Genomic DNA, 27,737 nt, shown 5'->3' on the forward strand with positions numbered 1-27,737 from the left:
TTTTCTATTCTTGGTCAAAGAAATACTTCTTCAAATATCATCGAGTACCATCGCGCACAGCTCTTGCGAAATCATGGGCCATCATACCATGCCTCTCCCTCGCATCCCAGACCTGAGTCTTCCATCTTTTCGGGAGCTCGACGAGTCTATCGAAGTCAACAGGCGCAACCAGCCGAGCTCGCATCTTTCTAACAATATGTACGATGGAACAGATAGCAGTTCCTCGTCTTCGCCGCAGAAGATGAATACCATTCCCAACCCGTACCCACCCTATCCAGCTAATGGATGGCTTGTCCCGCCTGACCCTAGCCAGAATGTTTGTATCCATCCGTCTCTCCCTTGAGATACTATTCTAATATCTAGCAGGCTTTTCGTGGCCCCGGATTTACCTACCAAAACGTACGTATAGAATGCTAGATATACGAGAAAGAGAGTATCATACATAGCTGACTTCCCAACAATAGGTCTCTGCCGGGGCTCCTCAAGCCAATGTGAACGCGGAGAAGGGTAAGAAAGAGAACAAAAGCCTCCGTCTCAGGCCAAAAGTGCAGCTTACAAACCCATCCCATAGAGATGACTCTCGCCCCTGGACTCCCAGTACGCCTGAAGGAACCCCAGCCAATCCAGACATCCCCAACCTCTACACAATCGACTCTTAGCTCCGCACAGACAACAATCCGCGAGCGACTATCACCAAACACCCCAGTGGCATCAACCACGAAGACCCCCGCCAACGCGCCTCGACGAATTCCAACAAATCGGGCCCAACCGAACAAACAAATCAACCGCCAAAGGATTAACCGCGATGCAACCGCAAACCACCGAGTGCAGAGACGGCGAATCGGCGTCCACTTCTCAGAAGTAGCAGCACACACCGCAAAATGCGACGTCTGCAACAAGCGCAACAAGAACGGCATGTCTCGCTGCCAGAACTGCGGCTGGCAAATCTGCCGCAAGTGTCTGAGCGACCGAAACGGAGACCGAACTCACGCTTCCTTCGGAGCGACTCATGTCCCCGAGGGCGGCGGCGATATGCCACTGTCTTTGCCACCTGTGGACGGGACCCAAGACCGTCGATCCTCTGAGTCCATTGCCCATGTTAGGGCTGCGCAAACCTTGCTGGATCTTGGATCTTTGGTTAACCCAACGGGAACTACTGGTACTACCCGTGTTGTGAGAGGTATTGCAGGTGGACAGACAGTGGTTCATGGGCCTCGCCGAGTCATGCAGCAGCAGATTGATTCTTTGTCTACGGATTCTGATATGACCTTGTCGATTACTGGGGAGGAGGTGTGGCCTCAGGATGAGACTGATATCCCTATTGGTGAGGACGGTTTGCCTGTTGGGTATATCATAACACGTCGCAATCCTGCACGTGCTGCGAGACCTTCTACAAAGATGGCGGAGTAAGTTGGTGTGGATTTGGCGAGGCAGGCCAGAGCAAGGAAGTATCACTGAGATTTGGAAATTCAATGTAAGAAAATGGGGGAGACAACTGTGAAGACATGGAAGATGAGAACAAAGAACTATGAAGGGCGAGAAAGAAGACGAAAAAAAAAAAAAAAAAGAATCTGATTGCGCATCTCTTGGATATCAACTTTGGACTTAGGGAGATCAACCAATAACTTCATTTTAGTTCAAATTTTGTTTTTACAATGAATGAGTAGGTATGCTAGTTATACAATAAGACTCGAGAAATCGCTCGAGTCAACACAGGAATGGAGATGGTATCATTTACCAAGGCGATTGACTTAACACAATCAACCCTGGCCGACATATTTATACACTCGAGAGGCAAAGTAATTATACTCTCTTCACAGCAGAGGCAGCAGTGCTAGAAAGCTGCTGGGAGCGAGCCTTCACAGCCATCTGCAACAGCTTGGCTGTGCGCGATGGATGCCAGACTCGGCTGCCCAAGATCATAACCCAGGTCAGGAGGAACAAGCTACCAGCCTGGTGGGCAGAAGCAAGCGGGGTGGGAACGAGGTAGAGAAGGGTAGTAATACCGAGTCCGACTTGGCAACAAGCAAACGCAAACACGCCGTGTACACCCTTTCTCGCAGGTGCTGGCAGGAAGCGCTTCATGGTGGGCGAGCCGCGGGTGTAAGCCATCAAGCCGCAAATGACGGTGAAGGTGGTCACTGCGAGGGCGCGGTGGTCAAGCTGAACAAGAGAAGGATTCTCAAGCATGTTGCGCCACCAAAGATCGGAGCGGTCCTCGTGGCGGGAGTAGCGGGCATCGAACAGCTCCTCCTTGGGGGGTGCTAGTCCTTTACCCATCCATGGGAATTCGTTGTAGATAAGTCCAGCATCAAGACCAGCGACGAGACCACCAGAAATGACAGTTGTGAAGACCAAAAGAGCAATACCGGCGACTGAGCGGCGGAAGAAGGCCAGCTTCGGGTCGCGCAGCGCATTCAGCTGGTTGAGTCCAGCGACTGGGTCGGCCATCAACCGGTTAGACCGCAAAATAGCAAGACCGTTCCACAGCATCGCAACGTAGCAAACGAAAGCAGCACCCAAGTGAGCAGTCAGACGGTATTGGCTTACTCGCGGGTGACTGCCCGGAGCAAAGAGATCATCCTTCAGACCAGACTTGACCATCCACCAGCCAATGAAACCCTGGAAACCAATAATACCAGCGATTCCGAAAAGACGCCACGTCATGGGCGTGGAGACCTTCTTTCGAGCGACGAAATAGACTGCAGGCAGCACAAATGAGATTCCGACGAACCGGCCCCAAAGCCGGTGAATCCATTCCATATAGTAGATAGACTTGAACTCGGATAGAGTCATGTTCGGGTTAAGCAATTGAAATTCGGGAGAGGCGCGGTACTTTGAAAATTCATCCTCCCAGTGTTCCGCGTTCATTGGAGGGAGGGATCCGGTAACAGGTCGCCATTCGGTAATACTCAATCTGTGCCAAAAATGTATCCCGTCAGCGTTCCAAGCTCACTTTTCGTGAAGACCCAGCAACCCAGCCCACATACCCTGATTCTGTCAAACGTGTCAAACCACCGAAGACCACAATTCCAAAAACACTGGCCGCGCTGCCTAGAAGCCAATATGCAACGGCTTTGTCGCTAATTTTGGGGAAGCTCGATTTGGCTTTTGCGGAACCCCCTTCGAGTGCCTCTGCAACGGCCGGTGCAGTATTTGAATGGTTGAGACTGGAGGAGAAGAATTTCTTATTATTCAGAAGGTTCGATTGAATCTTGGTGGGTTGACGGAATTGAAGGGCACCGAATTGGCGGATTGATTTGGCTGCGTAGCCCTGACTTGGGAGGCATTGGGATGTGAAAAAGTCCTTTGCCAGACGAGGTGCAACACCCCGCCATAGCGACACAGAGCTCCCCAGCGAAGCCATGGTTTAGGTGGATGAGTGAAAGAAGAACGTCGCTGAAGTTCGGGGATTGTACGATGTCGCGGAATGTCTCGGCCAATCAACAGTGGAGCATTTGTCGGAGTGGAATAGCCCTGTCAACAGTACACAACAGTTGACGGTGGAATTAAATTGAATAATTGAGAGAATACTAACATCTATATTGTTCTATTTCGAACTGACCGTGAGTATCCATGTATGGATCCAATATCGATGTTGGTGCCTGAGGCGGAGACACCTCAGACGTGATGATCGCCGCAGCTCCAACTCTCCGCGTCGTATTGATCTGCCTCACTTGACTTGCTTTCCAACGCAGCGCCAATATGTCCTACGCCTTGGAATCAAAGAAACGCAAGTTTCATCGTGTCCTCGAATCAATATCCAAACCTCTTACGCCCGACAACGCCCCCAAACCAGCCCCTGCGACAGCAACGACGGTGCAAGACCGTCTCTCCGCCAACCTATCGATCAAGAAAGTACGTTTGGCCAGTGCCGACCGCTCGGATCTCCCAGCGGTGCGCAATTCAATCTACAAGATATCACGACCAGCGCACCGAAGAGGATCAGCAAATTCGAATAAGCGCCCAACCTTTGTCCCTTGGGACCGCGAACGTTTTCTCGAGCGGTTAGAGACCTTCCGTCGTGTCGACCGGTGGACTTCAAAGCCCTCTCCGATCAACGAAGTACAATGGGCGAAACGTGGTTGGATATGTACTGATGTTATGCGTGTCACCTGCGTGAGTGATTGCGGTGGCGCAGTCGTTGTGAAGCTTCCTGATGAAATCGATGAGCTTGATGGTTTCAACATTGAGAAGGTGGAGGAGCGCAAGGAAGTCCGTGAGTAATCCAACAGATTGCTAGACCGGTTGAACAAGGTTATATGCTAACCTATATATCTGCAGGCTCGAGGCTGGTGGATGAGTATGCGAAAATGCTAAGCAGTGCTCATGGGGAAAACTGTCCCTGGCGAAACAAGAGCTGTGATGGTGAGTTTGAATAGGAAACTGTGAACCTTTCGTCCCATGACTGACATCAGATTAGCCACTATCCAACATCTCCCTTTGACCAATTATGATGCTGCCCTATCGGGACTTCACCAGCGATATACAAACATTTCGAAAATGGGCGATAAATTGCCAGCTGAGGATATCGTTCAGACCCCAGAAGGGCTTGACCTCGATATCCTTATCAAAGGACTTCCCGACGAATGGTTCCAAGAGGCCGAGAAAGCTGCTGTATCCACCAGTGGAGAGGCTCAGCCTACAAACATCGATAACCAAAACTCAACAGAAAAGCCGAAAGCTGCCAATCGAACTGCCCTAGCGCTAGCATTGCTCGGCTGGGATACTGCCTCTGATGAAGCTGCGGGGTTAGTTGGGTGTGGTGCGTGTTTCCGTCGCCTGGGGTTATGGATGTACAAACCCAAAGATAATGGAGACGTGACCGTCTACACTTCCCTTAATGTGGCCGAAGAGCACATGGAGTATTGTCCCTGGATTGACAAGGTAGCCCAAAGTGGCACCGGGCGGGCCAACGAGAACTTGACGGAACTACGCGCGGGGTGGCAGATCGTCACGGAGGCCGTTAAGGTCAAACACCGCCGCAGAGTTCGCACCATGACCTCCACGGATACATTGCGGACCGACCTAAGCACACCAACAGAGACTCAAGGCGAAGAAGAAAACCCGGACGCGAAAAAGAAAGCAGAGCGCGAGTGGTGGGCGAAAATCCGACGAGTAAGACAGGTTTTGACGGCGAAGTCGCCAAAACGGAAAGCTGTCTTGCCTCAGTGATCTTGCATTCTGATCTTCTTTTCTATTCAATATTACATTAATTGGGAGCGCGGGTTTTATGAGGGTCAAAGTGCATCTTTCAGCGGCTTGTGTTTATTTTTATTTTCTTTTTCAGATAGCCTCGACTTATGGTCATTGTGAGACACGACACTTTGCAATGATAAGAATAACTACATTTTATCTCAAATTCATGTCTATTCGTCTTAATTTTAAGAAGCCATTTGAAAGACATGTCCCTACGTAGACAGATGAATGTGAATTAGGGTTGCCTTGAGATGCTCTGATTGGTCGAGATTCGGAGCTCATTGGACTTTCTTCGGACCCCCAGCTGGCCATTACTCTGATATAACTCTGGCTTTCCACATCTCCGGAGAGCAACATCGGTGAAATCAGCCTGAAATTCTGTATTTCTACTAAGATTAATTACTCTAATTTTCAGTTACCCTTTCTTTCCTCGCCAGATCCCCGTCGTCATTGTTCTCCCGAGTCACTTCTTTGAACATTTCACAACTCTACCCACGACGCCATGGATCATCCCAACGGAGATGGAGCTTATGATGGAGCTCATGGGAGATCCACGCCCCGCTCGCCTGCTCGCACGAATACCACACACCCTCCAACAGACACCGGAAGACACAGGAGCATCGAAGGAGACTGTGCGGCAGACGGATCGAGTCATTTATCAAGCGCCGCATCCAAGCGTAGAAGACTCCAAGAGAGACACCAGGCCCTTCGGAAACGAGGCCGAACTCCGCCATCAGTATTTTCACGACGCAACCGCTCCCGCAGCCCTGGCGGCGCTCCACCACGCGAAGACCGACGCTCTCGATCGCCACTACAGCCACGCCGCTCTCCCTCCCCCGATGCACCACGTCAACGCAAGAGACCAGGTGGCGGAGCGCGACAGGGTCTCCTAGACCGTGAGACACTGCGACGCAAACAGGAGGAACGTGAACGTGCAGAGCAGAATGAGGCTATGCGCAACTCCCAGCAGCGCGGTGTCACGGACGTGGTCCGACAACACTACAACGCGGTTCCGGAGAGAGGCCGTGAGTGGCGGAAGACAGAGAGCAAGATCAAGGGACTACGAAGCTTCAACAATTGGGTGAAGAGTACTCTGATTCAGAAGTTCTCTCCCGACGAGTCATTTGTCGCGCGATTCGAGGATAGCAAGGACTGGGCGGACGACAGCCAGGGCCCGCCGCCCCCTGCTGATCAAAAGCTTCTCGTGCTGGATCTCGGCTGTGGTAAGGGTGGTGATCTGGGCAAGTGGCAGCTGGCGCCTCAGCCGGTTGACCTCTACGTCGGTCTTGACCCTGCCAATGTCTCAATTGAGCAGGCACGAGGTCGGTACGATCAAATGCGCACCGGCCGTGGCCAGCGAGGCCGTCGACCACCCCAACCCATTTTCCATGCCGAGTTCTACCCGAAAGACTGCTTTGGCGAGTGGCTGGGCGATATCGATATCATCCAGCGGGTTGGTATTGATGCCAATGCCGGTCCCGGTGGGTCTATCATGGCCTCTCGCTACGGCGGTGGCGGCTTTGACATCGTCACTTCTATGTTTGCCATTCACTATGCCTTTGAAACTGAAGAGAAGACCCGCCAAATGCTCAGCAATGTTGCGGGTTGCTTGAAGAAAGGCGGCCGTTTCCTCGGCGTTTGTCCTAACTCAGATGTCATTACCAGCCGCGTGTCTACCTTCCACAAGGGGCGCAAGGAGCGTGAGGCTGCCAAACCGGTTGAGCCGGACGGCCCCGAGGATGGTGAAGTCGAGGAGGATGAGCGGGCCCAGTGGGGCAACGATATCTACCGCGTTCAGTTCCCTGGTCTAACCCCCGAGGATGGAATCTTCCGTCCACCTTTCGGGTGGAAGTACAGTTACTTCATGGAGGAGGCAGTGGAAGAGGTGCCCGAATACGTTGTTCCATGGGAGGCTTTCCGAGCGTGAGTGTCGACCATTATCACGTTCTGCCATGCATAACTAACTTTTCATTCAGCCTGACCGAGGATTACAACCTGGAATTACAGTACCGCAAGCCATTTTTGGAGATTTGGGAGGATGAGAAGAATCACCCCGAGCTGGGTCCGCTCAGTGAGCGGATGGGCGTAAGAGACCGCGCGACTGGTGCTTTGAATATGACAGAGGAAGAGAAGGAAGCCGTCAGTGAGTAAACCCCAGATGTACATTGCTTTTCTCAGCCGCTAACAGATGACATCGCCAGGCTTCTACCATGCATACTGCTTCTACAAGGTGTAGGCTATCATGGAAACTTGAATATTCCATTGATCATCGCTCAGCACTTGTATTTTCAATTCCAATGAATCATCTCCTCACACATAAAAATAACTAGACTTTCAATTGTTATATGACATGAATCACAATTGACGCTTACAACCCTCAAACCACAGGCATATTCGCTCCTTTCAATATAAACTCCTTCTCAATTTACTAGTGCACCATTCCCAACTCCCTCTCATCCTCTATACATCCTGCTGCTGAATCTCCACAGCATTCCCAACATGTCCAAAGGTATTAGTCCTTTCGGTCGACGCAATAAGCCGGTCATCCGAGGCATTGGACTGCAGCAGCTCCAGCAGCCCGTATATAATCAGGCACCCAACAGAAATGACTTTTTGCGACATCAAAGACATATATAGAAGACGTAGGTACTCCAGTAAACACGGCTCTTAGTTAAACACTAATAAGGTTTCATAACCCAGATTTCTTCATCCGGACCACGAACATTATTCTCGTATGTCTGGCCTGGCGATCCCCAAAAGAGGCCTGGCTTTTTGGATCCGTTATGTTGCTTCGCGCATCGGAGCTCCTTCTCCCGCGCACGAACTCTCTCACTGTGCCTTTTGCTCGCTCGCCTTTTTGCTTTTTGTTCTGCTGCTTTCGCAGAACACTTCCCTGTGAACAACCTCCTCAACCAATCCATAGTCGCGCAGAGGGGTATCTTCCGGCTGTAACCAGATCGAAAGAGACTGCATATAAATAGATAGAGATCTGTTGGACTAGCAGCGATGACTGGCTTGATAAGAATCAAGAATTCCCTGATTCCTTGGTTAAGTAGGTAACCCAATATTGAGCTTATAGGACAAGTACTTAAGGAGCTGTGGAAGAACATACGAGCTTGAACAGCCGACGAGGTACGAAGTAAAGAGGAAGTGGATTTCTTTTTTTTCTCTTCTTTCTGGTCATCGTTGCTCTTCCGGAGCGTCCACGGTGGCTGGAGAAAGTCTCCTGAGGTCACTTTAATCTACCACCGCAGGTTGATACATCATCGTGCATTGATAGCCCTGTGTTTTGGCCATGGGTTCTGCCCTGACGGGACGGCACGATAAATTAAATAGGGTCCTCGGAGACCGACACCGGAGACTGTCATACGGGGCCAAGAACCATGCCGTACAGTCATGGAGATAAACGTCTTCTGCAAATGCAGATTAATGCTCGAATCAGATCCGTACACGAACGCCAGGCCACCCGCAACTTTAACATGAGCACTGAATTGGGGCGTGAAGGTCGTTCCAACCTACATCTGATTGGGACAGGTTTCAGAGAAAATACATGAGTATGTAGATTTATAAAACAGGGAACCCTTGTCGTTGGTAGATAGTTGCGTATGATTAAGGCGTCCCGTTCTGACTTTGTCGTTCTAAGTAAGTGTCACAATGTAGTTCACACACAGCAAGGGTATTTCGTGTTCGACTAACAAAATACAGCGCATCAATGTAGCTTGAATATTGCGGTGGTGCTTTCTTAGTATGGGCTCATGCAGGGGGTTTTGTACAATGTAATTAGTGATAGATGTAACCCTGCAATTTCAGCCTTATATTCAGCTAGGAGTAGATGAATATGTCACACAAACAGGTATTTCAAGTCAACATAGTCACCTGTATTCTCCTAAAAGCTTCGGTTTACGGGTGAGATGAAGAAATGCTAACGGTATACGTCGTGTATGACAGTATTTTGGGTATCAAGAACAGTGGCAACTTCTGGCCATCGATTTCCAAGGTTTGTTCTTTCTAGTGAGGATAAATACCCCTAAGTTCTAACTATGTATTAACTGGAAGTGTCGTTCGTTTATCTTGTTTTTCGTGCTTCATATTTGGAGATGCAGTATTTTCACAGGAGAACGGAAAATACATCATCTAGATCTAGACCTAGGATATGGGGGCTTGAAGTTATGGGTGATGAGAGCAAAATGTACCCGCATATCCATCCAATGGATAATAGGTTCGCCCTGGGATTAACAGAGCCAGACACTGGAGTAGATGATGCAGAAGAATAAACATGAGAGTGTCTCTTAAACGAAGTTATACTCGACGTACAACAGTTAACTAGTTCCTTCCAATGCCAAGACCCACTCCGCAGTGATAAGGCTTATCGCTGATATATATGTAACCCAAACGGGACTAGCGTCATCGCGTCTCGCGTCGGGATTTCGAACTGCGCTTTGTTACTTGGACTTTCTTTGTCAACGGCTTGAGAACCCTGTGCTCGAAATCAAGGCATAAAACCCCCAGAATCCGCATTTCACAAATTCACCCACTACAACAATTCTTCACCCACAACGATGTCGGCAACACCAAGCCGACAGCCCTCAACCCATCCCCAATCAGCACAATCACGCAGACGAAACGCAACCCAGACCTCAGTCTCAGAGGGAACCCCTCTACCAGAATATGAGACCCCCGTGGCCCCTCTCACAGCAGAAAGCCAGCGCCAAATCGCCGCCCTCCTTGCATCGCATCACCTCCGCAACCTCCGCACCCACCTCCAACATGCCACCGAGAAACTCACACATTCAGGCGGCGAAGTAAATGAGCGTCTTAGTGATGCCAGGATTCGCTACGAGAAACTGAAGGAAGCGCGCCGACGTCAAGGTGACGAGGATATCGACGACGAGAGCAATGAGGAGTACCAGCGGCTTGCTGAGGCAGAGACTCGAGTCGATGCTATTACTGCTCAGATGGAGGAGAAGACTCGACTGGTTGTCGATTCAGAAATAAAGCTCCAGGGGTTGACGGATGCGATGGGTCAAATCGAAAGAGAAGAGGGCGAGACTGTCGCCGCTGCTTTGGGAGTGAGACAGACTCGTCAACAGCGGGCAAGACAGAGAGCCAATGCCGACGAAGACGCCGATGGGACCGAGGATCCCACCGATGGCGATTATGAAGATGAGCAGGAGAGAGAGATGCTCGAGCGCAACGCACAGAACCCGCCTAGTCGCAAGCTGGTCGACAAGTTGACGGAGGGCGTTCAGAAATGGGACGAGCTTTCTTTGACAGAGAGGTATGAGATGTACCCCTGGCCATTTTTGTGGCTATTATACTTGAACTTGAATGCATAGAAACTGACAACTACGATCTAGATATGCCAGCAATAACTCCTACATCGGCTTCTACCGAATGGTACACGACTCAAAGTTCCCCGGCGACGACGTCCCGCCATTGCCCCACTCATCTACATGGTTTGAACACATGGAAGACGCGAATACGCCATCAGGGGCTCGGACACGTACACGCAACCAGAACCGTCGCACCTCGCCCGCCGGGTCCGACGATGACATTGCCATTGAGCGCGAGCGCATCTCCCTCAAATGCCCATTGACTCTTACACCTTACCAGGATCCCGTGACGAGCACCAAATGTCCGCACAGTTTCGAGCGCGAGGCCATTATGGATATGATCAAACGCAGCCCGACTACTATTGCACCCCCGGCAGCCCGTCGGGGACAGCGCCGCGTCCATGTGGTCAAATGTCCTGTCTGTTCTATTCCGTTAACTGAGGACGACTTGCGGCCAGATCCTGTTTTACTACGACGTGTTCGCCGTGCCCAAGAACTCCAGGAGCGCGAGGAGGAAGATGATCACCTTGAAGGGGATGGCAGAAAGCAGAAAGATCGCAGTACCGGCATTACCTTGGGTAGTGACGTGGAAAGCGATGATGATGCTATGGATGTTGATGCCCCTCCTCCCTCACAGCACATCAAAATGGAGCCGCTCAGTCAGGCTGCTCGGGCCGCTCAATCTGATGATGAGTCCAGTGGCGATGCGGAGAGTCAAGATGCTGAGGCTGAGGATGGGGATAATGTAGGAGTGGAGAGTGAAGAAGGGGAGGATGAAGAAGAAGATGATGATGAAGATGAAGACGAAGAAGGGGAAGACGAGGAAGAGCAGATCGAAGAAGGAGAGAGTGAAGAGGTGGAGATTGATGAAGAAGAAAATGAACACGTGGAAATGGAGGAACCGGACAAGCAAGAAGGTAAGAACGGAGAAGAGGAGAATGAAGATATTGAAGAGGCGGAGATTGAACAAGAACAGGACGAAGACGTTGATCTTGCGGTACCACACAATGAACAAACACAAAATGAAGAGGTGGCGATTGAAGAAGAACCAAATGAAGACGTTGATCTTGCGGAACCACACGATTCAGAAAGTGAGAATGAAGAAGGGGAGAAAGAGGTCGATATCGATGGACTGACCAATGAAGAATCAGGGAATGAAGATGATGAAGAGGTGGAGATTGAGCAAGAACAGGCTGAAGACGTTGATCTTGCGGAACCACACAATTCAGAAAGTGAGAATGAAGAAGGGGAGAAAGAGGTCGATATCGATGGACTGACCAATGAAGAATCAGGAAATGAAGATGATGAAGACGTTGATCTTGCGGAACCAGACAAACAGACACACAATGAAGAGGTGGAAATGGAGAAACCGGACAATACAGAAAGTGAGAATGAAGAAGGGGAGAAAGAGGTCGATATCGATGGACTGACCAATGAAGAATCAGGGGATGAAGATGATGAAGACGTTGATCTTGGGGAACCACACAATGAACAAACACACAATGAAGAAGTGGAAATGGAGGAATCGAACAATGCAGAAAGTGAGAATGAAGAAGGGGAGAATAAAGAGGTCGAGATCGATGGACTGACCAACGAAGAAGCAGGGAATGAAGATGATGAAGAGATTGATCTTGCTGAATCAGACGACGAACAAACACAAAGTGAAGAGGTCGAGATTGAACAAGAACAGGACGAAGACGTTGATCTTACGGAGCCAGACCACGAACAAATACAAAGTGAAGAAGTGGAGATTGAACAAGAACAGGACGAAGACGTTGATCTTACGGAGCCAGACCACGAACAAACACAAAGTGAAGAGGTCGAGATTGAACAAGAACAGGACGAAGACGTTGATCTTACGGAGCCAGACCACGAACAAACACAAAGTGAAGAGGTGGAAATTGAACAAGAACAGGACGAAGATGTTGATCTTACAGAACCAGACCACGAACAAACACAAAGTGAAGAGGTGGGAGTGGAGGAACCGGATAATTCAGAAAGTGAGAACGAAGAAGGGGAGAAAGAAGTCGAGGTCGATGGACTGACCAACGACGAAGCAGGGAATGAAGATGTCGAGATTGAAGAGCCAGACAACGAAGAAGTGGAGACCGATAAGGTTGACACCGAACAAGGGCAAAGCAAGGAAGAGCAAAACGAACAGATGGAACTCGACGAACCAGAAAATGAAGATCAGAATGAAGAAGTGATTGAAGAAGTGCTTGGTGAGGAAAGGCAGAATGAGGAAGAGCAGGATGAAGAAGTGCAGAACGAGGAAAGACACAGCGAGGAGGAGAATGGGGATGATGAAAATTCAGATGTGCAGAGCGAGCAAGGACAGAATGAAGCTGTGGATTCTCCGAAGGATGTCCAACAGGTGCATATCCAGAGCGAGCAAGGGCAGAATGAAGCTGTGGATTCTCAGAAGGATGTCCAACAATTGGATATGCAGAACGAGAAAGGGCAGAATGAAGCTGTGGATTCCCAGAAGGATGTCCAACAAGTGGATGTGCAGAGCGAGAAAGGGCAGAATAAGGATACCAGTGATGCCGAGGACACCGAGGACAGTGAAGACACCGACACCGACAGTGATAGTGACATTGAGGTCAAAGTCGAGAGTGGGTCCGAGGACGAGGAGGTTGAAAGCCAAGAGAGTGACTAATATGCATGATACCGTCTATTTCGAGCATTTTTAAATGAATCTCTGTTGTTTGTTTGCTTTTTGTTTTTTTCCATCAAACAGTTTCAAACTCCATATCTGAATTTTACAGTATTTCCTCGACCTTGAGCTGACTGTATCTGTATTACTTAGAATAGAGCCTCCTACCTACCTAAGTAGGTAAGGTATAGATCTAAAATATGGGGAATATGGGGACTTCATGCAGATGTCAAGCACATGTTTTTAAAATTCCGAAAGAATGGACCACGCTAGTCCCATTATGGACTCTCCCCGCAGTTGAGCCAACGGATTGGCTCATGGGACCGGGACGAACCAACCAATCAATGTGAGGTATGGCTGTTTTAAGGCTAGCGTCCTGAGTCCCTAATGTCTCTCCCTTCTTTCTTTTTTTTTTTTTTTTCTTTTTTGTTCTTTGTCGGGATGTGACTCTAAATGCCAGATCTCCAACTCTATTAGTCAATCTATTAACCCCCGGAATATCCATAGTAACCTTGTAACCTTGTAACAAAAATACTACATCTCCTTCCCCAGTCATTCTCACGCGACAACCCGGTTGACCCGACCCGTTCAAAGAAACAGTGCCATCAGGGTGTAACACTGCTATCAAAGCGGCTTGGCCCCAATTAACTAGAATCTCCCCCGCAAGTACAGCACCCCTGTCCAATTGGATCTACCATCAATATCTATCTACGATGGTTCTCTCTCTCTCAAGGCCCGCCACATAAAGCTAGCCCCAGTCTGTGACCGAACCAATGCTACCCTGCAACACTATTTTGATCTATCTCTTGATTGTAATCTGGACTTAGCCCTCGCTTGGCCTATATCTCTTTTTTGAATGTTGGGGTAAGGGTACATCGTACAAGAAACTGACCAGAAATTGACCACAAGCTGACCAGAAGCTGGCTATCTTTTAATTTTTAATTTTTTTAATTTTTCTTTGATTTAAAGATCTCATGTCTCCTTTCTCATCTTACCTTCTCCCCCAACACACATCTTAATATTCTCTACACATTTTAACCATTCTATTCTTTTACGGCTTCCGCCTCCATTCATAATGGATGAAGAGAAGACTACCGTCGAACATTCCTCCGAACCTGACCCAACACCCCGACCCGCAGGATGGATGTACAAGTCCAATAAGATCGGCAAGTTCTCAACGAGCTGGTATGCCTCGCCGCGCATCCAGTTAGGCATGGTCGCCTTCGTCTGTTTCCTTTGTCCAGGCATGTTCAATGCCCTAAGTGGAATGGGCGGTGGTGGAAAGTCCGACCCCAGCTTGGCTGATAAAATGGTAAGATCCGAGCACCCTCGGGCACTTTTTTGTTGTTCTATACCTATCTCGTGCCCCCACTCTTCACCAATCTAATACTCCGAACCTCCAATTTGGTCACATTTTACATTGTGGGTATTCACGCTCTAACAATCAATCAGAACATCGCGTTGAACAGTACCTTCGCCGTGGTGGGTTTCTTCGCCGGAACAGTCGTCAATCGTATCGGCGTCCGTCTTTCCCTCTCCTTCGGTGGAGTCGGTTACTGCATTTACTCCATTAGTCTTCTCGTCTCCGAACATGCATATGTCCCCGGTTTCAATATCTTCGCCGGCGCCTTCCTCGGTGTCTGCGCCGGTCTGCTCTGGGCCGCACAGGGTACCATCATGATGTCCTACCCGATCGAGCAACAGAAGGGTCGCTACTTCGCCTGGTTCTGGGGTATTTTCAATGTCGGCGCCTGTATTGGTAGTCTGGTAAGACAAGCCCAGTCCCAAACCTGGCCCTGCGCTCCCAATTGGCTACATAATCCAACAACAACTAACATGCCAATTCAAAGATCCCTCTGGGCCAAAATATCCATGTCACGGAGAACAAGACAGTCGGCGATGGCACCTACATCGCCTTTATCGTACTCATGTTCGCAGGCGCATGTCTTGCCCTATGTCTCTGCGACGCAGACAAAGTCGTGCGTCCCGACGGCTCGCGCGTCATCCTCATGAAACACCCCTCGTGGAAGTCCGAGATCGTCGGATTGTGGGAAACAGTTCGCTCGGAACCATGGATCATCCTCCTCTTCCCCATGTTCTGGTCTTCCAACTGGTTCTACACATACCAGCAGAACGCTATTAACGGCGCCTACTTCAACACTCGCACCAAAGCCCTGAACGGATTCCTATACTGGTTTGCGCAGATCGTGGCCGCTGTTATCATGGGCCCCCTGCTTGATAGTGAGCGCGTTCGTCGCTCTATTCGTGCCAAGGCAGCCTTGGTCGGACTTTTCGTTCTCACGGTCGTTATTTGGGGCGGTGGCTATGCCTGGCAGGTGAGGTACACCCGTGAGGATGTGGACCCCAAGACCACGGATTTCAAGGGCTGGGATTGGACTACCAAGGGATACGTCGGTCCTATGTTCCTCTACTTCTTCTACGGCATGTACGATGCCGCCTGGCAGGGTATTGTCTACTGGTAAGACTTTCTTCGTTTTTTTCTTCCCTGCCATACATATATCTCATGACTGACATTGCTTCCCCTAGGATCATGGGCGCCCTCGGTAACTCTGGTCGCAAGCTCGCCAACCTGGCAGGTTTCTACAAGGGTCTTCAATCCGCCGGCGCAGCGGTGATGTGGTCGTTGGATGAAAGAAAACTACCCTTCATGAACGAATACGCCTCGAACTTCGGTCTGCTGTGCGGGTCGATCCTCATCGCCGTTCCTGTCGTCTTTTTCAAGATCAAGGACTCTGTTCCTGCGGAGGAGGAGCTCGAAGGTACAGGCGAGACACTTGAGGATGTCCTACCGCCTGGCGTCGTCGAATCCAAGCGTGTTGGTGATGATAAGATCTAATCCGAACTAATATGAACTTCAAGGGAATGGGATGGAATGTGATCTTTTTCTTCTTTTCGTTCTTGCGATGGGCGTCTTGTTCTGTGGTGGATATGGAAATGGCACGTCTTGATCGTAGACTGCCTGGTTTTTTATTTTTTATTTCTTTTATCACGCCCCCTCCACACTTTTTTGATTCCCCGGCCATCTGGCGAGTATATTGCCGGTGGTGTACTTTGGGCCTCCTATTTTTACGAAGTCGATTTTTAATGGTGGATTGTTTCACTCTCACGATGGCATGTCTTTCCTTCTTGTTTTCTATTCTATTAGAATGGAATACATTCACATAAATCCTGGGAAGATGGATTTACGTCTACTATTTATCCTATTTGTAAGAAAAGGTCATCACTTGGAGCCATTGGCAGAAAGTCGCAATATTGATCGATAAGCCTACGACCTTCATACCCTTGGACAGCTCGTGGTATCTACGCAATCTGTCCCAAATGCGGACAGGGATTGCCATAAATCAACCTTGGAAATATTGAGATTGAGTCATATTGTTCCTTTACTAGAAACATACTTATAGCTCTTGAAGAATGTAACCCTACATGAATCAGAGACACAGTAGCGATTTTACTATTGAAGAAAAAAAAAGAAAGGAATAGGCAAGTAAGCTATCTATCCACTGAGGATCCTACCTAACTCGCATGTCTACCCCAAAGCAGACATGGTGGCCTAAGACCATGACGTAGAGTATGACATAGGTGAAGAACAACAGCAAGACAGGGGGGTATTCGCTTGTCGAAAAACACAACAAAAGCAAAAAAACAGAACAAAAAGAAGGAAATGAGCAACGACTTGTCAAAGGCCTGACAAAGACAATGCGTTGTATTCTGTGTTGTCATGATGGCTCTCCGCGGAAAAGACTTGTCGGCCGTGTACCCTCTCTCCGACGCATTTTCGTTTTCTCATCTCCGGGAATGCAAAAGAAATTGCAAATGGAAATGGGTCTTTCGCCGGTCATGTTTTCTGAATGTCCAGGAACCAAATCCACCATGGGTGATTTTTTATTGTAGGGAGGAGTGGGTTTGTGCGATGCACACAGACCTGACGGAGCATAAAGTGTCTCAGGAGTTGGATTGGCTGTCTTCCTCCGAAAGCTGTGCTTCCCATATTAAAAATAGCAGACTGTGTCTATTGATAGACTTTGCGTGAGAAAATATTAAATCGCGCAACTGAGCAATAGGTCGATGCGATGTTGTGTAATCGAGCAATGTAAAAAGAATGAAACCCGAAAAGTCAGGCATTCAAAACCGAGTATAGCAAGTTTACTTAGTGAGGAGGTTGAGATAGTCAGCGACGATGAGAGTGACCATCCTGCAGAAGCGAGTCAGTGGGGAAAAATCCAAAGTTGGGGTAAAATAAGTGGGGGGCACTAACGCATGAGGAGCGATCCGGACGTAGTAAGTACCGAAGCCACGGTAGAAACGCAACCAGCCCTCTTCCTTAGCAACCTTGCGCGCACAATCCACCAGACCCTTATAAGGAACCAGTCCAGTCTTGGGATCCTTTTGTTGCTTCTGAAGACGGGTCTTGATGAAATCGAAAGGCAGAGACAGGAAACTGGCAAAGAAGCCAGCAATTCCGGAAGCAGCAAAAGTCTGATTCTGAGCGGAGAGAGAGGTATGCTGCTTAAGCTGCTGCTTAGCCTCCGAGAAGAAAGTCAATTGACCCATGTTGAGGGCCATGGCACGGACAACTGTAGGTGAAGCACCAGCCCACAAGGCAGCGAGTCCCTCGGTGCGAGTGATACGACCGAGAGCATCAAAGACGGAACGGTAGTTTGCGCGAGCCTCGGGGGCCTTCAGGCCGTCGGACTGCATGCGCACCAGGGCCAAGTCGGCCGGGTTTCCAATCATCGCTGCGATTCCACCGGCAGAAAGTCCTGCCACGGCACGCTCGGCGAAGGTGACTTTTCGGCCTGCGGCGTCGGCGCGAACATTGAGCGTCTTGATGAATGTCTCGAAGAATCCCAGACGTGCGGTAGTGTAGACGGCTTGGCGGAGGATACCTGCGGAGAGACCGGTGTAGAGATCGAGGACTTTGCCGGAAGCGATGATATCACGGGTGATGCCGAGGGCGGATGGGCGAGGACCGGTGCGGGCTCCTTCGCCCGCGAGTTGCAGACGCACCTTAACCATGTCGACGGGTTGGATCACAGCGGTTGCGGTCATACCGGCCAGTCCGCCGTTGATGAAGGGCAGGGCATGGCGGGTGTACGGGTGGTGCAGGAAGTCAGGAGGATTCTCAATGGCGGTCTTGGTTGCGGTTTGGGCAGAGACAGCAGCAGTGCTGGCACTGTCCTTGATAGTGGATGTCATAGTGAAATATTAAGATCCTCGATGCGGGTCAATATATTGCACCATATATAGGAGTGGAATGTCAAGAGTACAGGGAGATGCACTAACAGACAGAAAAGCTTTTCGGAAGGTTAGCAGGATCTCTTTGGTGGATTTAGAAGCCACGGGGACTGTCCACGGGGTTTTTGGACCATGGTACTTACCGATGACGTAGTTTGATATAAAAGGTTCAGGTGTCAACAGGTGGCAACAGTACAGTTGGAAGAAGAACAGAGAACAGAATATAGAACAGAGAAAGAGAGAGAGAGAGAGAATATGAGGGGAGACACAAGAAAAGTCACCAGACAGAGAAGGTGCGGGGTGTGATGTCGTGTAGAGTCAAGTACTCTGGTAGTACTCTGGTAGTACTTCTGGTACAACTATACAGAAGGGTCAAACCGGGGACAATCGGGGCCTGAGCTTGTCTAAATATAATGAATATAATGAATCTCAAATAATCTACACAACCGTGAACTCATTCCGAACCGGAGATTATCCCCCTTCAACCGACTGTCAACCGATGACTACCCGTAGGTTCCCCGCCCAGGGTATATGGAGGTGACAATATGGAGACGGGAATAATGCCTGGCACTTCACTTATAGAGCGAAAGTCGCTAGAACCAGGCCTCTCCACCAAGATTCAAGTGTTGGGCCAATAATATCTACCTCATTTCGATTATCAATGCACGAACGTCGACATGTCTGCACGCTATGGAGCTTGTCAAAATGCGGGGGGATAGCTTGACGATCCTGCCTTCCACAACCTTGCTTTTTTTTTTTTTTTTACAACATGCACATAACCAGGTCAGAAGAGTTACTAGATATCCCAGGACTGTGTCTAATACTGTTTAATATAGAACAGATCACAGACTGACATTCCCTTTGAGCTCTTTCCAACTGGATCAACACAACAGATACCTAGGGAGTATATTAGTGCCACGAGCTAAATTCGGAATCTCCACCCACACTAAACCCCTTTGGGATTCCCCACGATAACTTATCGGGATCCCGGTCTCCTACTGATATACCCGACACCATTGATACACCTTCTCCGGCCATATCTCGGAGACCAATTACCATCTACACTTACTGCCATGGATGTTCCATGGATATATACCCTGTTCAAGAACACATGCCTGGAGCTATTCCCAGCACAAAATCCCAACGGGATCAATTCTACGTTGGGTATCAACTACAAACGCACGGATTAGCCGTATATCGGACGATGATCTAATTGTTGGGCTTTGTCCCAGTGCCTAGAATCCAATAACCTGGACTAGTATATCAGCGGGGCGAACAAATCTAATCGGCTATTCCACCTCAGTAATTCTCTGCCGTTTCCCTCGGGCCAACGATCCGAACTTCCTCGGACGGCAGTCCAATCGGCCGAGCATCATTCCGCCGATGCTGTGGTGGGCCCGTCCTTACACCAGCCCCTGGTCGCCGACCAATCTCATCTCTTGAGATTCTAAATTATCCCCCTTTCCTGGAGTGGGGCTGCGGCTCGCGCTACTATTGTTGAGTTGAGACGGCGAGGCTGTATGGATTCCTCCGGTTTGGGCTTGCTTCTGGCTCCTTTCCGCCGATGACCGGCAATAATTATGTCAGGTAATCTTGGAAGCTTCTAAGGTGGATTCTCACCCTGTATCTGGTGCTGCGTCTACTCCATGGTATTGGTCGTTTGTGACGATTACGGATATAAGTTGTCAACGTCGAACATCGTTTCGAGAGGACCGGGCGTGTCGGTAAGGCAGCGGAGGAGTGTTCTCCGGAAAATATCGTAATTTGTTTGTCCGGGGACGGTGACCTTTGATTATTTGTCCTGAACATGGGACGGGGAAAAAACGGGAACTTGTTTTGATGGACTAGTGTTCGAATTGGCCTGGTGGGAAAGTCACCAAAGCGACGTGAAACTAAGCTATGGACAGTGAATGCCCGACCACGATCCAGCATCGGATATCACCGCTTCATAGTAGTGTACGACCCGCCAGGCCCATGTTCGAGTCATTATACTCTCTGTCAAAGTCCGAGGCCCCTAGGTAATCCAAGTCCGGGACTTCAAAGTACAAGACAAAATGCCCAACTAAACAACTCACCCGCATAGCCACGGACCTCTTCGATGCCCACGAATACATTCAGCTCTCTGCACCATCCTCCGACAAAAAATAACTCACATTAGTCTCGGGACCGTCTAACAAAACCGTCAATTTCTAGTAAACAACATCAACCTACGCTATTACTACTCCAAACCAACCAATCGTGAAAGTCTAAGTGCCGAATGCACTCCAAAATATTATCTGCGGAATCCACTCCGCGCCTAGCTCGACCCTGGAGAGTTCCCACGCGGAATGTGCCAACCAAACTCAAAGCGCATCACCACTCCCACTTCCCTCCGCGGAAAGGGTTCTCGGCAAGTCGGGGGACTCCACCGGCCTCAAGCCTCAATTTAGACCCACGGGCCCTACCGGCAGGGGAGTTCGGGAACGATTCTTATGTATGGATTCCCTAGACAGAGGGTATCGCATTGAGGAGCCGGGAACGGGTTGTAGGAGCGGTAGTAATGGTTTGTTCTATCCACAAGTTCAAGGTACCTCTACTAAGCCTTGACTTCTAACCTCTTGGCATACAAAGTATGTTCATGCCTTAGGCGTACATAAAGACGGTGTAGACAACCGCCTCCAATTACCTTCCCATTTCCTTTGTTTCCCTACTCAAACCCAAACCCGCGCCATGCTGTTTTGTTACCTAAACAGATTTCAACATGTCTGATATCCGCATTCAATCCCAATCGCTGGACGACAAGCTCGTTGCAACGGTCTCGGGGATGCTCATCTCCGCTGGCGTACCAAATATTCTCTGGGGCAACTATTTACTGACTATCTACGGGATCCCCGCCATCGTTGACGTCTATCTTCGCCCTCCATTCTAGGCAGGAAAGATAGCTCACGTACTACCAGGGTGTGGCCTTCGTTGTAGCCGATGACTTGACGGCAACTGCCTCATCCTCTCTTCAAAAAGCCGGTTTTTCTGCCTGTGTAAAGGGCTCATGCTGTCCCTTTTTAACCGCATACTAACGCCTGCCTCTTGCCGCGCATCTGCATATTGACGACGAGCTTGTGATATCGATATACTGTAAGTCCGACGTGCTATGGGAGCTATCCTGGTCCGACCTCATCAGTGCTTCGGACCCTAGACTCCCATCAGCAGTCCTCGGCCGTGGTCGAGGGCGCTTCGCCCCCGAGTGCGACTCTGTGCAAGTCCCACATCCTGTTCAATATTGCGAGAGCTTGATTCTGTTACTTTGTCGTGATCACGGCACCAGATCTGCAAATTACTGGATGGCGATGCTCTCTTATATTCTGGAATATGTGGATGTGGATGAAACGGATGTTTTCGATGAGAACAGTCTTGGGTGAAAAATACCAGCCATTCTATCGTGCACTTAAAGGAGGAGAATGGTCACGAATGTATTGTCTTCTGGATGAGCTTCGCAGGGATCTAATCTCGGAGCAACGTCTCCCAGCGAGGCAGGATTGATAATCATTCAACATGTGAACAAGACTAAAATTGATGCCGTGGAACTGACGGAGCATCTTAGCTCTAAAGAGCCTATTATTTTGTCATTTTTCCAGAATGATGCTGTGCTTCAAGGCCTGAGTGATGCTATTCAATTGTCTGGCCATGACAAAGCATGGTGGATGGCGAAGCTGGCGCTGAATTAACGCCATTCATGCATCAATTGGATGAATATGGAGACATCCATATACATCTATCCCGATCCATATGCGAGATTGTCGCTTTGTAAGGCAGGTCCTTTGTTTGCAGAAGGAAATACTTCCTTTTTCTTTTTCGTGATGCTTTGTTCTATGCAATCCTCCACCCTCAAAATATAAATTCTCCTATGCACATATTGGTCGAATTACTGGTTAGAAAGGTCTGTCCGTCACTGGAAGACGACAGTTAAGAAGATAGCTAGCTAGCCTGGAGAAGACATTTTATATAAGAGCTTCAAGAAGTCAGTAAACGATTTTCAGGGTTATTTGCGGAGTGTCTTTGGCTTGCCTCAGTCAAGAAAGCCGTTTCTTTGCTCGCCAGTATGCTTATTATAACAGAAAGCACTGTTCTAGAAGGTTATAACTCCAGAAACCGATCTGAATAGTGGAAGAGTATCTCTGATCCGGGGTCAAAGATTTAACGAAATCATTATTGAGACAATTGAGCACCTAACTGTTGATTATGTCACTGTGCCCCTTTTAGGTACTTTTGTACTATCCTCATACCCCTTCCTCTCTTCCCTCTAAATCCAGAAAAGTTGCTTCAATCCCTTCTCGTCAATATATCACTTCTTCATCCCGCGTCATACATTTCAACAATGGATATCCCACGCCAGTTTCCTGATGTCCACTGGATCTGGGGCGGAGGCATATCCTTCGTTTACGAGGTCCACCCTCGCATTGTTGTCAAAGTCCCGAAGTCTGGGAAATTCGAGAGCGAACAATTTCAGAAAGAGCTTGAGATATATCAAATATTCTCGCGAAATCCACCGTGTTCTTCTATTGTGCAGTGTTTTCTCTTTTCCGGCAGTGGCATCTTCCTAGAGTATATGAGAGGTACGATCCTAACTAACTAGCAGTTAAAATATTATCTACTAATTCCCCTCTTAGACAAGTCCCTTTCTTCTAGGATACAAAACAATCATATTCGGGACCGGCAAACAATGGTAGTCACTAAAGTTGACAAGTTGGAACCTCTACTTCTACGAAAAGAATGGATGAACGATCTCGCTCAAGCTGTCGCCTTCTTAGAATCCCTCAACCTCGCTCATGGTGATCTACGACCTGAAAATGTCCTACTTGACCGCAACCGACTAAAGCTTTCTGATTTTGATTGTACGGCGACAATCGGAACAAATTACGAAGCCTGTATGGCTCCGTATGGCAGGTTACTTAATACTAAGGAGTCAGACCAAGGAGAATGCGGAACTCCTGGCTTTCTCGGCCCTCGAACAGAACAGTTCGCCCTCGGTTCCTTGTATTATTTGATGAACTACGGCTTTGAGGTCTATGGAGACCGCTGTCTTGACGAGGATCCTTACGAGCATGGTCCCAAGGTCGTGGAATTACTACAAAACATGGAGTTTCCGACATTGGACGGCAATCCTTCGATTGACAATATCATCGATAAATGTTGGCATAATAAATACGCCACGGTATCAGAATTAGCCACGCACACGAAATCATTTTTGACCGAAACAACCGATGCAATGGAAAGCAGAAAGAAGGAAAGCAGTGAAGTGGAAACTCTCGTCGAAACAATATCCAAACGATGGCGTATGGCCCTACGCCGCATAACTCATTGGATATTTTATGACCTTGGAGTATGGTGCAGGTCGTTATTACACAGTGTCCAGCGTGAGACAACAATCGCCGAGCGAGACAGCGGTGACGATCGTGATGGTGTTGATGAAAGCTGCTTAGAAGAGGAATTTATTTCGAAAAGGGAATTCTGTCAGGATCTGGAGAAACGTGGACTTCTTCATGCGCTTTGTTCGGGCGAGCCTGAGCAAATTGGATTCACTTTCGATTGGTATAGACACAGTGTTTAGTCAGAAACACTCAATCCCTCGTGAGTCGTGTGGCATTTTCGATCATCCAAACGCCCTTCTCGGATGTATATGGAGGCTTTTGAGAAAGGGATTCAATGGCTTGCTGAATTCACACATAATCGATGCCGCCGCGCCCACTCCCCAGATATATACATCCGTACATACATCCATACATACTACCCGCAAAACGATAATCGGGTCTGGGGGCCTCCTGGCGAGTACTGGTTCGATGTTCCGTCCTTCGCAGTACGGGTTCGAACTTCTGAGTGTCTTCAGCGAAGGTGGAATTTAATCTTCTGCTACGATATGGAGGTTACGTGATGATCGATGACTAGGCGATGGAGGTCTCGTGGGTGGACCAAGTCCACCCTTTGAATAAGACATCAGTAACTATGTATGTTTTGGATAAATTGTCATACAATTACAAAAAGGAAAGTAGTTGACTTCAGTCTTAAACATATTGCATTGACTATCACATAAGAAAATAATTGCGTCGTTAATACCACTACATAACTCCATTCAGCCACTCAAAATAGAGGGCAAAAGAAAAACCCATATCGGGGGGAGATCAAAGCATATCCATCGCTTGTCCCGATACAAGCGGCAGACGTCGGCGAGAGGATCGGAAGATCATCACCAAAAAAAGAAAAAGCAGCACGCCATGCAAATGACTTATTCATCCTGTTTGGGAGAACAAGAAACAAGGAGAAAAAGAAATTTTTTTAACCATCGCTCGAAACCCTCTAAACTTGGGGAGCAGCGGCGAGGACTTCGGGAGTAGCCTCGTCAGAGTACTTCTTGAAGTTCTCGTTGAAGAGGACAGCAAGCTTGGTGACCTCGTCCTTGAAGGAAGTGGAGGCGGTCCAGCTCTTCTCGGGGTTGAGAAGCTCGCTAGGGACACCGGGGCAAGAGGTGGGGACGGGCAGGTTGAAGGTAGCGTAGGTCTCGTACTCGGCGTTGGCGAGCTCGCCGTTGTGGATGGAGTCCAGGATGGCACGGGTGTACTTGAGAGGGCAACGCTTGCCGCCAGTGGTGGCACCGGCGCCAACCCAGCCGGTGTTCAGGAGCCAGGCGTTGACCTTGTGCTGCTTGATCTTCTCGGCCAACATGTGGGCGTAGCGCATGGGGTGAAGAGCCAGGAAGGGCTGAGCGAAGCAAGACGAGAAGGTAGCCTGGGGCTCGGTGACACCGTCCTCAGTACCGGCCATCTTGGAGGTGTAACCAGAGATGAAGTGGAACATGGTCTGCTCCGGGGTGAGCTTGGAGATAGGGGGCAGTACACCGCGGGCATCACAGGTGAGCAGGATGATGTTGGTGGGGTGGTTGTCGGTCACGCAGGGAATCTTAGCGTTCTCAATGTACTCAATGGGGTAGGCGCAACGGGTGTTCTCGGTAAGGGTGGCATCGTCGTAGTCAACAACACGGGAGATGGGGTCGAAAACAGTGTTCTCGAGGACGGAGCCGAAGCGGATGGCGTTGAAGATATCGGGCTCCTTCTCGGCGGAGAGACCAATGCACTTGGCGTAGCAGCCACCCTCAATGTTGAAGACACCGGTGTCGGTCCAGCAGTGCTCATCGTCACCAATCAGCTTGCGCTTGGGGTCAGCGGACAAGGTGGTCTTGCCAGTACCGGACAGACCGAAGAAGACGGTAACATCACCGTTCTCACCCTCGTTGGCAGAGGAGTGAAGAGTCAGGACGTTGTGCTTGACGGGCATCTCGTAGTAGAGAACGGTGAAGACACCCTTCTTCATCTCACCAGCGTACTCGGTACCAAGGATAACCATCTCCTTGTCGGCGAAGTTGATAGCCACGGAGGTGGCGGAGGTCATACCCTCAGTGAAGCGGTTGGCAGGGAAAGAACCAGCGTTGTAGATGACATAGTCGGGGTGGAAGTGATCGAGTTCCTCACGCTTGGGGCGGATCAGCATGTTACGCATGAAGAGAGCATGGTAGGCACGAGCGCAGACAACGCGAACGCTGATGCGGTAGCGCTCATCCCAGCCGGCGTAACCATCGACGACGTAGATGCGGTTACGGGTGTTGAGGTAGTCGACAGCACGCTCACGGTTGATACGCCAGACCTGTGGGGAAAAAGAAATGTTAGTCACCAGCCTTATTGACGTCATGCACGTGCCTCGGGCCAAAGGCGGGGGATCGTGGAGCCGCAGGTGAATGCCGAGGGGATGCCAAGGGCCACATTGGAGGGGGCAATATTGGGGGCAATATTGGGGGCAAAGAAACGGGCAAAAGGAAATATTCCCAAGACAGGAGAGGGAAGGAGAGGGAATGAGGTATTATTTCGGCAGAGACGGCATTCCAATGGGTTGCACGAAAGTCATTCTGAAAAGCTTGACCCTCCCGATGCTCCCGATGCATATGCAAGGGATTCCAAGTGGATCTCTCTCATCGGGCCCATCTGCAAGGGTATATGCTCCAACAATCGACAAAATGAAAAATATTCAGTAAAATCGCGCATCAAAACTTACATCAAGTGTCATGGGCTTATTTACGGGTCCCCACCAGACATCGCCTTCTGAGGAAGCTTCTTGGACGATACGCTTGTCGGAGGGGGAACGGCCAGTCTTAGCACCAGAGTATGCACTCAAAGCACCGCTGGATGTGACAGCGGTACCAGTCTCGTAGACAAGAGCATCTTCGTAAAGGGCAGGAACAGAGGGGTTGGCAATCTAAGATATTTGTTAGTCAATGAGAATAAGATAAGACAAGTGACATAAGACATAATCAAAATGTCAAGTGTAAGGGTAGCGAGGGGTCTTACAATAGAGACTCGGTCGTAGTCAATGTGAGCAGTCTCGTGAAGCTCCTCCTCAAGCTCGGTGTGACCCTTACCAGGCCTAAGTAAAGACGGGTTAGCAACAAGAAGGTAAAGGACAGTGAGGGTAGGAAGGCAACATACTGAACACCACCGGGGTGCAGGGCAGTACGATTAACAGATGTGGCAACCATTTTTCTGAGTGAAGTAGAGTGGTAGTTATTGTTGCGTTGTTTCGCAATTTGTTGTTGGGAGAAATCTGAAGCCAGAGGACCAGGAGAACTGGAGCGGCCGAGGGGTATATAATCTTTTCCAGCAGAGGCCATAGTCACGATCGGTCTTGGTATGGAGGTGGTTCTCGTGCACTTTCGGTAGTGTTTCTCCACAGTTCCACGGGTGATGTCGGGGCTGAACGCCGAGCTGAAGCGGACACGCGGTTGGTGATGGGATGAAGCACTGTGGGTTGCAAATACCTGGAGGCGCAGTCCGACTTGACCCGAATGGGTTTAAATGGGCACGAACTTGATTCGGAACTAGGGGGGATCAATGACCGGGAAGGTGATGAGTTCTAGAATTAAAAATCACTCATGTGGTTTACAAGGAGAAGTTGACAAGTCCAGTTCATGTGTTGCTTTTATGCTTATGCTTTTGCACTGACGGATGCGGCAAACACTCTTACCTTAACTTTTTACAATTTTCTATAATATTCGTCAATCATCTACAAATTAGGCTTATACCTTAATGAAAATGAGTTTTTATTTGTCTGAAAATCCAAGATTTCATCCACCGGACGACAGGAATGACGCGCAATGACTTCACTACGTTGATATAATTCCTATACTAGTCATAGGGCAAAAATCGTGGGGAGCTGACATAATCTTGTCGATCAACCTTGACCCCCTTCACTTCAGATCTCTCTTGTTCTGTTTTCGG

At 49.2% G+C, this 27,737-nt stretch overlaps 10 protein-coding genes across 10 annotated transcripts; 7 read left to right on the forward strand and 3 right to left on the reverse strand.

The window, feature by feature from the left end:
* Positions 1-88: 88 nt before the first annotated feature.
* N7516_000270 (uncharacterized protein) lies at positions 89-1,410 on the forward strand (the record flags this gene model as incomplete). The annotated part of the gene is made up of 4 exons (XM_057212992.1): positions 89-316; positions 367-399; positions 465-507; positions 572-1,410. 4 exons carry the CDS (start codon positions 89-91, stop codon positions 1,408-1,410), a joined length of 1,143 nt encoding a protein of 380 aa, XP_057074875.1.
* Positions 1,411-1,803: 393 nt separating this feature from the next.
* cox15 (cytochrome c oxidase assembly protein cox15) lies at positions 1,804-3,367 on the reverse strand (the record flags this gene model as incomplete). Its single annotated transcript, XM_057212993.1, has 2 exons — positions 1,804-2,917; positions 2,991-3,367. The coding sequence occupies 2 exons, from the start codon at positions 3,365-3,367 to the stop codon at positions 1,804-1,806; spliced, it is 1,491 nt and encodes a 496-aa protein (XP_057074876.1).
* Positions 3,368-3,705: 338 nt separating this feature from the next.
* N7516_000272 (uncharacterized protein) lies at positions 3,706-5,175 on the forward strand (the record flags this gene model as incomplete). Its single annotated transcript, XM_057212994.1, has 3 exons — positions 3,706-4,219; positions 4,285-4,368; positions 4,424-5,175. The coding sequence occupies 3 exons, from the start codon at positions 3,706-3,708 to the stop codon at positions 5,173-5,175; spliced, it is 1,350 nt and encodes a 449-aa protein (XP_057074877.1).
* Positions 5,176-5,701: 526 nt separating this feature from the next.
* abd1 (mRNA (guanine-N7)-methyltransferase) lies at positions 5,702-7,435 on the forward strand (the record flags this gene model as incomplete). The annotated part of the gene is made up of 3 exons (XM_057212995.1): positions 5,702-7,122; positions 7,176-7,342; positions 7,401-7,435. The coding sequence occupies 3 exons, from the start codon at positions 5,702-5,704 to the stop codon at positions 7,433-7,435; spliced, it is 1,623 nt and encodes a 540-aa protein (XP_057074878.1).
* A 2,323-nt stretch (positions 7,436-9,758) lies between these two features.
* On the forward strand, positions 9,759-13,191 carry N7516_000274 (SUMO ligase MMS21; the record flags this gene model as incomplete). The annotated part of the gene is made up of 2 exons (XM_057212996.1): positions 9,759-10,477; positions 10,557-13,191. The coding sequence occupies 2 exons, from the start codon at positions 9,759-9,761 to the stop codon at positions 13,189-13,191; spliced, it is 3,354 nt and encodes a 1,117-aa protein (XP_057074879.1).
* Positions 13,192-14,263: 1,072 nt separating this feature from the next.
* Positions 14,264-16,045, forward strand: N7516_000275 (DUF895 domain membrane protein; the record flags this gene model as incomplete). Its single annotated transcript, XM_057212997.1, has 4 exons — positions 14,264-14,500; positions 14,641-14,955; positions 15,039-15,667; positions 15,736-16,045. The coding sequence occupies 4 exons, from the start codon at positions 14,264-14,266 to the stop codon at positions 16,043-16,045; spliced, it is 1,491 nt and encodes a 496-aa protein (XP_057074880.1).
* Positions 16,046-17,352: 1,307 nt separating this feature from the next.
* On the reverse strand, positions 17,353-18,405 carry N7516_000276 (putative mitochondrial dicarboxylate carrier protein; the record flags this gene model as incomplete). Its single annotated transcript, XM_057212998.1, has 2 exons — positions 17,353-17,401; positions 17,465-18,405. The coding sequence occupies 2 exons, from the start codon at positions 18,403-18,405 to the stop codon at positions 17,353-17,355; spliced, it is 990 nt and encodes a 329-aa protein (XP_057074881.1).
* Positions 18,406-21,184: 2,779 nt separating this feature from the next.
* Positions 21,185-21,839, forward strand: N7516_000277 (uncharacterized protein; the record flags this gene model as incomplete). The annotated part of the gene is made up of 3 exons (XM_057212999.1): positions 21,185-21,322; positions 21,381-21,458; positions 21,537-21,839. 3 exons carry the CDS (start codon positions 21,185-21,187, stop codon positions 21,837-21,839), a joined length of 519 nt encoding a protein of 172 aa, XP_057074882.1.
* A 956-nt stretch (positions 21,840-22,795) lies between these two features.
* N7516_000278 (uncharacterized protein) lies at positions 22,796-24,028 on the forward strand (the record flags this gene model as incomplete). Its single annotated transcript, XM_057213000.1, has 2 exons — positions 22,796-23,033; positions 23,088-24,028. 2 exons carry the CDS (start codon positions 22,796-22,798, stop codon positions 24,026-24,028), a joined length of 1,179 nt encoding a protein of 392 aa, XP_057074883.1.
* Positions 24,029-24,587: 559 nt separating this feature from the next.
* acuF (phosphoenolpyruvate carboxykinase PCK1) lies at positions 24,588-27,255 on the reverse strand. Its single transcript, XM_057213001.1, has 4 exons — positions 26,949-27,255; positions 26,811-26,886; positions 26,518-26,718; positions 24,588-26,112 (listed from the first exon to the last, which is right to left on the reverse strand). The coding sequence occupies exons 1-4, from the start codon at positions 27,128-27,130 to the stop codon at positions 24,772-24,774; spliced, it is 1,800 nt and encodes a 599-aa protein (XP_057074884.1). The 5' UTR covers positions 27,131-27,255; the 3' UTR covers positions 24,588-24,771.
* Between the last annotated feature and the right edge of the window lie 482 nt (positions 27,256-27,737).

This window comes from Penicillium verrucosum (assembly GCF_028828655.1).
Source record: "Penicillium verrucosum strain IBT 35672 chromosome Unknown utg000001l_segment0_segment0, whole genome shotgun sequence".
Taxonomy (NCBI): Eukaryota; Fungi; Ascomycota; class Eurotiomycetes; order Eurotiales; family Aspergillaceae; genus Penicillium; species Penicillium verrucosum.

Bases quoted from the DNA above. Each gene is read 5' to 3' on its own strand.
- acuF (XM_057213001.1), bottom strand. From the start codon at position 27,130: ATGGCCTCTGCTGGAAAAGATTATATACCCCTCGGCCGCTCCAGTTCT. The intron at 26,887-26,948 runs GTATGTTGCCTT...GTCTTTACTTAG, and splicing joins CTGCACCCCGGTGGTGTTCA to GCCTGGTAAGGGTCACACCG. The intron at 26,113-26,517 runs GTAAGTTTTGAT...TTTTCCCCACAG, and splicing joins ATAAGCCCATGACACTTGAT to GTCTGGCGTATCAACCGTGA.